This window comes from Coturnix japonica, chromosome 5 (assembly GCF_054131305.1).
Source record: "Coturnix japonica strain WE chromosome 5, WE-NBRP24, whole genome shotgun sequence".
Classification (NCBI taxonomy): Eukaryota; Metazoa; Chordata; class Aves; order Galliformes; family Phasianidae; genus Coturnix; species Coturnix japonica.
The window spans coordinates 35162166-35174790 of NC_140667.1; the positions used below are offsets into that span (position 1 = coordinate 35162166).

Genomic DNA, 12625 nt, shown 5'->3' on the forward strand with positions numbered 1-12625 from the left:
GAACAGATCGTATGAGCTGGATGCACTGTGCATCCCATGTTCTTTGTAAAAGGAACAAGATGAATTTGAGATAACGGTGCAGAGCTCATCCCCACACCCAGAGCTGCTCCGCAGCAATGTCCCCAAGGAGCCCTTCTCATAGAGCCCAGCCCACCTCTGCCAATAGATTCTATGGGAAGGAGGCAGTGCGACGTGGCAGCTGTGTTCTGCCTCCTGGGTACAGAAGTGGGATGCTGCAAACTCACATGCACAAAACTAAACTGATTTGATCAGCCATCTGCAGAGACCGACAGCTGCCTGGCCCCAGTCCCTCCCCACTGCCACTGGCCACTTCTGAGCTATATAAACTACATACAGCAGCTCAGTCTTGCAGAAGTCAATGGGAAACCCCTGCTGGCTTCAGTAAGCCAAAAAGAATATCACTTGCTATTCCTTCTGCACCACAGCAGTGCTTTTAAAATAATAATAATGCAATAAACAGAACTGAAGTTATTTCTCTCTCAGTTAACATTTCATATATAATGGGTGCAAAAAACCCCTGCTAAAAAGAGAATTTTTCTTTTTCCTTGGAAAGACTCCTGTCAAATAAAATCATGGCTCATGTAGGAAGTCTGAGAGTACAGTTAAAGCACTGCCATAAGCCTGAAGCTTTTGGTGCCTGGAGCCCCCCTGGCCTGGCCACTACCTGCCTGTTTCACCAAGGCCCCACACTCTCTTTCTCCAGCTGACACCAGCCACTGAGGTGACAGGGAGGAAAAAGGGCTGCTATTTGTTCCCCAGCTGGGGACAGCAATTCTCTTCATGAGCTGGAGACTTCATTGCCAAACAATCTGGAAAAGCACGATAATGCCTGACTTACTGCGCCTCATAAAAAAAGGCAGGCAGGGAAACATGCGCTCTCATTTTCTGAAATTCTATCTTGTTCTAATTTTACAAGGAATTAAAGCATTTCAAACGGTGGAAGTTAGAGAACAGAAAATAACCGTTGTTGTTTTGCACAGCATACCATTCACAGCTAGCGTGAAAGACCTTCCGTTTCAAGCCTTTGCCCTTTACCTTGATGTGGCCAATGCTTTCTAGTGGAGGTTTTGGAAGGAGAAGAAATATCACAGCATTTCTTTCTTTGTTGAGAATGAAGAAGTGATGAGGAAGGAGAAGTGGAAAGAAGTAAGGAAGGGGGAGGAGAAAAGATAAAAGATAACAGGTGTGAGACATGAGACACGAACTGCAGAGATTGAAGGGCATTAACAGATGAGTACAGAAAACAGAATTTCGAGTTTCATTATGCAATTGCTGCTCATGCTACGGGTTAAAGAAAGTGATGAGTTAGTTATGTGCAATGAAGCAACAGCTCAAAAATCCGGTGTCATACTTACCAACTAAGCATTACAAGAAAAAAAGGAAGGGAGAGAGAAAGAAAAGAATTCTATGATATTATCCAGATCCAGCAACCTTATTTACAGCAACTGAGATACATCCTAAGCATTGTCTGCAATGTTTTCTCAAAGTCTGTGAAAACAGTTGAATACTCACACACATACACACAACCGAGAAGGAAAAACAAATGGCAATTTGACACATGGCTTCTGCTCCCCAGCTGTTCCACCTTTCTATTTATGCTACAATTACAGCCAGTCTCAACACGAGACTCTGAAATCACACCAAGAAGATAAAACACTGGATTTGAGCCTGTTAGACCAAGTCAAGGAGTAAAACCACACTTCAACATTTTATTAAGGGCAGGATAAGGAAAGCCTTAAAACTCCAACTATTTCAATCAAGGTGTTTTTCTTGCCATATCTTCAAGTTTTGGTTATGATTTCTGCAAACAGACATCAGAAATCACTGCATTCATGTGCAGTCCAGTTTTAAGAAACTGACTTAGAGTTGCTGAAGAACAGAAGTCATGTAAAGTGATTTTCACATCTGAACATACCACACCAGAAGAGTGAAGAATAATGGCACTTAAAATATACTTAAAGTCTGACAGCAATCAACAGACTAATTCATAACTCAGTTTCTTTGGATTTTAGATATGAATATATATCTACACAGGCACACACACACACGTAGGTACTAAGTGTGGTTATATAAATTCACAAGTTTTGTTTCCCCTTCAGTTTTAAAATCTTCAGTGTAAAATGTTGAAGCTCTATATCTTTGTGCAATGAAATATTTAGTTATCCAAACTATAAAACTATGATTAAAATAAGGCCTTATTCTCAATTGACCTGTAACAAGAAAATTCAATTAAAATAAACAAAATAGATGAATTAACTTTTTTAAGACTTTGAAAAATGTTTAAAAGTCATTCTTTTTTTTTTTTTTTTAGTGTCTTAAGCTTGACAACTGACCAAACTGGCATGAAGCATTTGATCAGCTTGATATCAGTTTGATAGCGTGGGATCACAGCATGAAGCTGTTTCAGTTGTTTGTGAACATGGAAGCTATTCAGGGGAGCTGAAATGGAACATTTTCCCAATACTTCTGCAATTTTCAGAACCCTCTAAAGACAGTAGGACTTTTATTTGCCTCAGAATAGAGCTATTTTAAATATAAAAAAGGAATCCTAACTACAGACTGGCTTAGAAAGTAACTGTGGTGGAGGGATACAGAAACACCACAGCACACCCATTTGCATGGTGCATTTCCTCATTCAATGGTTCTGAAATGCAGAGGTGAAAAATTTAGACCATAAGTGCAGTGGGGCGCTGATACGTTGCCTCTTCAGCTTTCTGGCTTTATCACATCAGTTGTGTGATCAGTGTTTTTCTGAATGTCATTTCTGCGAACGACCACACAGGGAAACACCATTTGTCCGTGTTGGCAAATTCTGATTTTAAGATGCTTCAAGCCCTGCCTCATCCAACCTCCAGGGAAGAGAAAAATTACTCAAATAGTTTGTGCCCTCTGCCACTCTCACAAACACCAGCCCAAAGCTGTCCAGACTATCAGTTACACTCAGCAGAGCCCTGCTAGGGCCAAGGCATTATATCTGTCTGCAGTTTTGGGAAAAGATGAAAGTAAGCAAGAAGCAGGTACAGAGAGGAAGACTGCAAAAGCAGCTGCCAAGCAAGATGAGAAGCAGAAGAAGAGATGATGAGTGGCCTGGAGGCTTGAAGCTGAGTCGGAGAGAGAGAGCTGGAGCCAGACATGAGAAAGATGCACAACCAAAAGGGGTTCATGGAACATGAGTTGAAGAGCTTATGTCCAGCAAAGAATACTCTTCAGAACCTGTCTGGAAAGCTGACTACTGTAGAAACCTATTCTCTATCAGCAAATAACTTGAACACACACTGGCAACATTTCTACTCTTTCCATTGGTAGAGGTTCAGGCAGAGCTCACTGTCACCACAAATCACTGCACTGCCCCAGTTTGCAGAAATTGGTGGTGGATCTTGAGGGTACAGTTTTGCTTATGAATCAGTAGGGCTGTTAATCAACGTTACAGTTTCTCTTTTGTCCTGTGCCTTAAGCAAAACCAAGAATGGAAAGAGCTACACATTAAATGTTGTTACAAAACAATTAATCTGTAAAGTCAAATGTTCAAAAGCTAGGAAATACCAGAACTAGAATTGTACATGCTGCTGTAATTTCATCCCTTCGTACATTTATGTATGGGATTTTTTAAATTGAGCAACCATGTTCCTTTTTTTTTTTTCAGTAGACTCCATTAATTGTACAAAGTTGATTTGTCTGGGACTCCAGCAGTCAGAGAATCACAGAGTTGGAAGGGACCTTTAAAGGTCATCTAGTCCAAATCCCCTGCAGTGAACCAGGACATCTAAAGCTAGATCAGGTTGCTCTAGTCCACACTGAATTTACTGCTTCAAGGTGCTGAGGATCCTCGGCTTACTGTGATCAAAGTGGTTAACAGATATTCAGAAACATTTAATGTTTCAGCTTCAGCTGTCCAGTGTGGAATTTTTGGAAAATCTAATTAATTTCTGTGGTTTTGCTCTGACTTGGAATTACAAAAAAAAATCTTAATAAGTCTAGACTGAAGAAGAATAATGAGAAACTCTTCACAGCCCCAATTCATAAAACACTCCTGCTTTTAAGCGTGTTTTCAATCCCAAATTCAACCACCAGCAAGAACATTGGTTAGACCTCTCTGCAGTGAGAAAAGCACCACCATCACCTGTGAAGGGCTAAGACAGGATAAAAAAGATGATCAAATTCTCTATTCAAAGGTACACAGCAAACGAACAGCAGAGTGGATGATGATGCAGGCTCTGGAATGTGAGATCTTGTGCAAGGCTGAAGAACCATTGACCCCACATTCCCCCATCTCTCTACCTGTAAGTCAGCATCCCTGCTGACTATGGGAGAGAGGCAGCAGAACTGCTGAAGTCTGGCATGAAAATGCAGGAATGATTGCTGAGATCAGAAGGTCTTCTGCCAGCATCGCAAGTAAGATACTATGGCAGAGAGGTTCCCTTTCTGTGAGGTTTACTATATGGTGGTCCTATTTATGGTATTAGAGTGAGGAATAAAAAAGTACCTCAGAGAAGAACCAAAAGTAAATCATCAATACAATTTAAAACTCAGAATCTTATCATCATGAGGTCAATAAGTCCTTCAATATCATTGAGCTTGTCACTGAGTTTCCTTGGCCTACTCTGGTGTCACAGAAATTGGGTTTACTCAATAGCTGTATAGCAGGAACTATTAGTTCGCAGTTATTCTGTTCGTTAGATACAGAAAAAAAAATAAAGAATGCAGTAGCAAATGAATTATATTCTGTGACTAATTAGAGGTAAATCTCTAATTTAAAAAAAAAGAAAAAGAAAAAGCGTACATGCACTACATTATTCAAGTCCCTAAGCATTGGGAGGTGGGCTTCGCAGATATTTTGACAGGATAGCCTACATATCTAGGTAAGACAGCAGCAGCCAAAACAACATTCTATCAAGGAGTAACCACTCTAAGGAAGGAAACAGTTTTTGCCAAGGACTGAAGCTTTCATGAACTGAAAAAGCACACTGTCACTGAACATCATGTTCTCTATTGGCATAGTTTAAATGAAAAATTTGGCATGCTGAAAGTGGCTGATAGGATCACAACAAAATTTACAATGCCTGGTGGTGAGCTTTTGTAGCTTCACCGCTTCCATATATCTGTTTCAGAGTAAGGAATTGTAGGCATGTAGTATCTTATAAAAATTGAACATTTTCAATAACTATACTTGGATCATGATCTCGAAGCTTAAACAATCGAGTCTGTAATACCTAACATGTGGAAATATTTTCTGATTATTTCTGGTCTTTTTTTGTTTTGTTTTGTTTTGTTTCTTTTTTCCTCCATAAAAAGCAGACAAAATATTTTTAATTTTGAAGAATAACTGCAACATAATTTTAGAAGCTGATCAGAAATTTTCAGGTGATGCGAAAACAACTGGCAGGTAGCCTGCAAAGTTTTGAGTCATTCTGGAGGCAATGAATGTGTGTGGATGCCCAGGCAGGACTCCAGTGCTGCTCATTTGTGCAGTCCTGGAACAAGTCAGACCTCCACAATCATTTTTCAAGAGTTGCTAGATCCAGGGACCGTGGAAAGTTGAAATCTGGTGGAATCTTAGGACCATGGTCCTTCGAAGTTGAGGGTCATCTGCATCTACCTTGCTCACAGGTATACCTTCATTAGAACTGGAAACTGGCAGTTTCCAGACTAATCAAGCTTGGGAGATGACTGCTACCTGCATGGCACAAGGTCCAGAAGAACATCTCCTTTAGGACAAGACATCGCATTTTGTGCAGTGTAAACACGCACATTCATTCAGATGTGAAATGCATCACAGATTCCTATTAATGAGTTTTCTGCAGAAAACCATTATGAGAGAAAGCTTAAGACAAAAATCAATTTTTTCAGAATTCTTTTTCCAGATCAAGTTAGAGTAAGCAAGTATGACTCAGACAGTTCTTATGGGAATACAGGAATTGCCACCGTGAAGCAGTGTCGTTTATTAGTTTGATGCAGGCTTTGCTTCTCCCTGAAAGAATAAGCTAGATGAAGAACACAGAACCACTTAGCCTGGAATGAGATTTCCAAAAGTGAACAGGCAGAACTGATACAAGCACGCTAGAATATGCACTATACGAAGTGTCTGGTGCTGAATACATACTGAGTGCATTAGGTAGGAAAAGTGGCAGAGATTGGTGTCTCTGGTCATTGTTTTTAAAGTTTCCAGTTACAGATTCTTCCTATTCAAATGTTTTCATACATTAAATTATGTTACTATCTTTGAACTAATCTGATTAGTTTTAAATTACTGCCATTTAATTTAGTTTTTCTTTGGTTTTGATTATTTACACAGGAATAGCTCTACCACTTATACTCTGAAACTAACTTCTATTCATGGTTTATACTTACACACAAAAGAATCTCACTGTTTTAACATCTCTCAGTCATTCTTTCTGCAGACTTCACCAGAATTCTTTTTTAATTTTGAAATTTATTTCTGCATATTTTATTAATTAAGAAACAAATTTTGAGATAATAACTTACCAAATTAATTAATTCTTACAAAATTTATTTACAGCTTTTCCACAGTAGCACTTTGATTTATTTGACATTAAATAAGGGTTTCTGAACAAAGGATTTCAAGTGTTACACATTCTTCTTCTCCTTCTCTCCTATGTTATCACTGCAGAATGCCTTACAACATCAATGAAAGACAGTACAGGGTACAAAACACACCACTGCCATTCAGTACTACTTGTTCATGCTGAGAAACGAAGGTCAATACAATAAAGTGTTACTCATTCAACAACTGTCTCTACCATTAGTTACCTTAATCCCAGAACCAGTGTTAGTGCTTCATGCAGACCTGAGGTTAGTAAAAGACTAAAACTTTAAGAAGATGTAGTGTTCATTTCTCAATCAGTGTGAAATTCTTTTTAGTGTGAACAAGGGCAACAAGGAAAGTTTGCATACAATTTGGTTACAAGCTTAGTGCTCTAGTAAAAGTAATAGGAACAAAGGGGTTTTTTGGACACTTTGTCTTACCTTCAGATAAACAGAACTGATATTTAATGATCTAAAAAGAGGGGAAATAAAATAAATGAAATAATCATAAGGAGTTCAGGAAATTTCAGAACAGGAAGGCCTTGAATCACTCATTTTCTTACCGATTTTATTATTAGTAACTGAAAATGCAGTATCCCCTTATAGAACAGTGGAAAGCAAAAATTACCTTCAGAAAACTTTGCAACTAACAAGCTGGACACAGATGATTGATTGCAATGCTCTCAGGTTTCTAGTTTGGAACTTTTCATTTAAGAAATGTAGAGAGCTTAAAACATTTTTACAGGGAAGGTGTACTGACATTAAATTAGTCTACACTGGCCTAAACTAGCCTACATGAATCAGCACTGACAAGTCATTGAAATTTTACATGAGATAATGCAATAAAATACATTGTGAAAATACACTTGCTACATTAAAGGAGCTGGCCAAGTCTTACTGTCTGGCAATGGCTCATGCCAGACAAAAGAAAAAGGGCTAAAGGGAACTTTGTAGAAGTTCTTTAATAGGTGCATATAGTCTTTCAGATTAACGGAAACCATTAATGATATGAAAAGGTTTGAATGTTCATTCTTTATAAGTAAGGATACTGCATTTGATGTAAGATTGTATAAGAACACAGTTCTTCACTGTTCTTCTTACCTGCATCTGAGGGCAAATGGTGGTAAGGCGCTGGACAGAAAACCTGAGCAGCAAAATCCTCAAAAGTTGTAGGTTCTAGGTGATGCTGAACAATTGTTTGCAGGTATCGTGCTCTCTCCTCATAGCTGGTTTAGTTGAGAATTAAGGAACAATTTATATCATGTACTGTAATTGCTAAATATCAGCGCCTAGTAATTCAGAGCTCTTACTGGTAAATATGCATTTCAACGATGTACATACTTATAGGAATTAAAAATAAGATTATCTGAAGCACTGTAATAATAGAAACTGCAAGACAAATATAATCAATGTGAACCTGATCGTTCCATTATCCCCTTTTCAAGCTTCACAGAATACTTTCTGAAAATCTTTTCAAACTACAGCAGTTTAAATGTTCTCTCTAAACAAAGTGCTTTGGCTACGCTCTGGTTATAATCAAATTAAAAACCCTACATTTTCAAGAAGACAGTGTCAAAAGTAACATGAGCATTAACAAAATAATTTATTTTGCACTTTGCTTTGACAAACTCTTCCCACAATCCCTAAACACACACGCAGCTAAGATAAATACCGAGTTTAATTTGGGTATTGGGAAAAACACCTCATCGATTATGCTGTTAAAACATGCAAGACTATTTGTAAAGAATCTGCAAGACCCCTAAATACCAGCTAACAGGGTGCTGGCAGGGCACTGACAGCAAAATGCTGTACTTCTTCCTTTTCACCATGTTCTCCCTCTCTGATACTATTGACAAGAGAGCAGTGTCTTGAAGTGTTGCTGCTTTTGAAGAACCCTCTCCAGGCTGCTTGTTCCAGCAGGCCTGATTGTGCTGTTAGCACAGGGAGAGCGAGAAAAAGAGAGAATATTTCTGCTGTTCATGAAAGCAACTATGGAAATGGCTGTCAAAATGTAGAGCAGCAGGCAGCAACATACAATTATCAAGAAAAACTACCATGCTGACTTCATGTCGTACAGTTCCCGAACTGAGAAATCAGTTAACCTTTTCTCTGACAACTTTCAAAGTCCTCCAGCTGGACTCAATATGCTGAATGAGGGAGAATTTCCCAAGTTACCTTACATAACCACAATGTGATCAATTTTTTTTCCTGACATTTATGATTGTGCATATTTTGTTTCTGTATTTTCTCTATTGATAGTAAAACCATGTTCACCTCATAGATACATACATGCTGCCTAGCAAACTCCTCCCAAAAAACCCTCAATTCCCCCAGCCCCGAAACCAAATCAACCAAACAAAAAATATGCACAATAAAATCCAAATCAGCATTCTGTGGAGGAATGTACTCAGAATGTTTTGCAAAGGTTGTGAGTTCTGACTTCAGGTTTGCTGCTCTTTTGGAGCAGGAGAGGGAGTGAGGAAACTTCCTTTTTGATTCAATTTTGTCTGTGAAACAGGGATAATATTAATCTCTGTATCTTGCACACGTATTTTAGTAAATTAAACTGCACTAGAAGTGACTAAAGTTTTTAGTAACAAGTGCTAACATTTTATATAACTGTTTTCAGTTATCATGACAAAATTTTCAGCCCTGCATTACCACTGGAAACAATACCCTTCATTCTAACTATGAAAACTAGAGCTCAGCTATTACAGAACTTTTCCTATGTACAATATTTACTATATATTTTGCAGTACATCTAATATGTAGGAATGCAGAGAGAATGTATTATCTGAAAAGAACTTCCTACTGAATATGATCGTCTTAGTGTTGTTTCCTTAGACCACAGCTTGGTTGCAAAACAATTTTACCTTTAAAATTTGTGTTCCAAATTTTGTCTTCTGGATCCAGACAGAGCTGAAACCCAGAAGAATTCTCAATCTGGAGAAGCTGTAATAAAAGCAATGGGACAAGAGAAAATACAAAAATCTCCTACTGTAAAGAGTCTTAGGTTGGGGGATAAACACAGTGTCAAGCCTTAAGAGAGAAGAGTAATATAGCACATTTTTTAAGAGGCTGCGTATAAGTGGTAGAGGATGAAACTGATGGTTGAAGTCTAAATAATACTACGTATCTCACAACTTGTTGAAAAGCACTTTTTTTCATTGGGGGAGATTCACAGCTGCTGAATTTTCTGCAGTTAATAGAGTCCTTTGATTCACAGCAGTGCCCCTTGCACAAAATATACTGGCCTTTGTGTATTACCAGAAACTAATTTTCTATTTGGCTGAAAAGGGAAAAATGGGGTTATTGCTTCTCCCTCCTACAGAGCTTTTCATTATGCCTGATGCACTCAACTTCTAAGCTCTTCTGAGAAAAAAAAATAACTGAAGAGGCAAGAGGTAGAAAAATGAGCTTGTTAGCACATTAGAAGTGAAGTATCTTGGTGGGCCCTAGAAATTCCCAGTGGTGTGTTAACTTATCACTCTATGCATGCTGGCACTGATAGTCTCCCAATTGATCACTCTCTTTTCGCACCAAAGGTGCTGCCAGGAAGCAAAGGCTGAAGGCCCACAGGAGAACAGGCTGCTATCAAAACAAGCTGTTTTTAAAAGTCTGCTTGAATGGGTAAAATGTTTCATGGTAAAGTAGGGTGGAGACACCTACCTCCTTTTCAAATGCACTACTTTCAGAGGTCTCTGAAGAAAATCTTTCAGGTTACCCTATTATACCCAAAGCTTATACACAAATAAGGCCGAAATGAAGGAAAGTTACCACTTTGAATGCAACAAGGACTTTCTCATTCTTCAGTCTTTGTACCCATTTCCTAACCAAATAAAGAAGTCTTGACACAGACGCTGACTGAGGAGGATAATGATATTTTTGTTACTCAGTGGAGAGGACGCGCTCATATCATTTCTAAAAGACCAATTCAAATGCACGCTTAGCACACCCGGAGAAAGGTAATTCAGCTGCCAGGTTGCCTCTCGTCTTAGCAATCCTCAAAACTATCTGCACTGTGTCAAAAACAGAATTCTGCTAAAAAACCAAAAACAACCCACAAATCTGATGCGAAAGCTAAGTCCAAAACCTGCACTAAGAAATGATACAATCTCCTCAGAACAGCTCCTCTGTTACAAAATGAGTAGCTGAGCTTTGGACACTTACACCTTCTACTTGCAAGTACTTCAAGAATATTCTAGCACTTTAAAACATCATTTTTATGTGTGTGTGACTGAGATAATCCAGTTCTACACTTCACTTGAATGCTACTTATCTGCAAAGAGTGACCATAATCCCTTGGAGGTTAATTTCTGCATTACTTCTGTTAGGCTAGGCATTTCTTTCTTTAAAATGCTGCTCTCTAGGGAAGAGTTATTAGCACCTATAAATTGAGTGGCACACACAAACTCAATGGCTAGTAATAACAGTGGAAATGCAAGCTACATTCTTGCTGTGAGTGGATGTTGCCACTGGCATCCCAATTAAGATGGAATGGGATGGACACACAGACAAACCAGCAGAGAAAGAATCAGTTTGTGACTAAACTCAAACTAACTGTGCCATAAGCTTTCTGCTTCTGAAGAAGCTTACTGGCAAAAAAGATAACAGATAAAAGTAAAAGATAGACTCAAATCTGCTGGCTAAAAACTGGCAGATATATAACAACACAAAAAGCACAATAAACCATCCAAAGATCTGATGAAATTATTTCATTATACTTTTTCAGAAGTTGTACTCCTGCAATATACAATGAATATAACAACAACAAACAATCCAGAAATTGTGCCCTTACAGGTCATTCAGGTTGCAGTCACTGCAACTAACATTTCATCTGCATTACAATTTATGTAAATTTTTGTATACTCAGAACTGCAGAGCCTACTTTCAGGACATCCCACTTTGAATAATAAAATGGCCTGGGTTGAAAAGGACCACAATGTTCACCTAGTTTCAATCCCCCTGCTACGTGCAAGGTTGCCAACCACTACACCTGGCTGCTCAGAGCCACAGGGCATTGACAGGGCATTCTCTTCAGGTATCACTTTCAATCTGCTATTTCCTCACAGAAATGCAGGTTACTTATTTTAACTTTACAGTCAATAACTACTTGATCAACTTGATCAAAACTACTAAGACAACATCTTAGAAGGCTTATGTAATCTGTTGGCGTGCAGGTCACACAGCTATTCATACTTCTCACTACTGTTTCACATAACCTTGTGTTTTGCATCCTCCCTCATCTTGTGTCTTCATTTTTATGCTTAGCTTTTTAACTGTGAGGATACAAACAGCATTTGCCTAGTCTGTGCAACGGTTTAACGAGACACATCTATGGCCACATTTATACACTATCTATGGCTATACATATGTCATGATAACACAAGTAAAATATTTTTCTTCCATGCATCTTCATACACCATCCTCATCTCCTTCCATATTACAAAATGTCCTCAGCTCCAATGGCTGGAACGACATTCTTGTAAGAGGCAGTAGATGCTGCCTCGAAATTGGAAACCAGTCTCTCATTTCCTAGATGACTGATGTAAGTACTGAGTTACCTTCTGTTGTATTTGTTTGGAAACCAACCCAGTAAGCATACTTTCAAAACTCTATGAACTGCTGCCTTACAAGTAAGACGAGTAAAGAAACACCTACCCTCTGCTCAACAGGTAGAAAGCAGCATGAGCAAGAGGCACGAGAAAATGTATTATCTTTTTTTCCTATCTCTGTGTCTTATTCAGACAGACAATAAAAATCACAATATCAAGCACCTTTATGAAAGTTATATTAATAAATCTTCCCTTCTGATATACATATATATGCACAACCATTTGTGATATGCTTATCACAATAAAAAAGCATATTGGTGTCACAATGTACATGCGATCACAACACTGACGGTATGTAGAATCTGAGAGCCTTTGATTCCATTGCTATGAAAAAGAGAATCTTCTGATGATTGCCTAGAAATACCTTTTAGAACAAAAGCCAGAGAATGCATTTCTAAATAGCACGATGGACCTTTTTCAAGTTAAATTACAAACTATTGTTAGAA

At 38.4% G+C, this 12625-nt stretch overlaps 1 protein-coding gene across 22 annotated transcripts in view; it reads right to left on the reverse strand.

Annotated features, from left to right (window-relative positions):
- Positions 1–12625, reverse strand: part of RALGAPA1 (Ral GTPase activating protein catalytic subunit alpha 1) — a 106138-nt gene that overhangs the window by 1853 nt on the left and 91660 nt on the right. For 13 of the 22 annotated variants that reach the window (XM_085549148.1, XM_085549146.1, XM_085549143.1 and 10 more), the window contains 2 exons: positions 7666–7790; positions 1007–1121 (listed from right to left, as the gene is read on the reverse strand). In XM_085549148.1, the coding sequence (XP_085405274.1) occupies positions 1007–1121; positions 7666–7790 (240 nt within the window). Of the gene's footprint in view, positions 1–1006; positions 1122–7005; positions 7037–7665; positions 7791–12625 lie in introns of all 22 variants that reach the window. The other 9 variants (XM_085549147.1, XM_085549145.1, XM_085549142.1 and 6 more) reach the window with 4 other exon arrangements.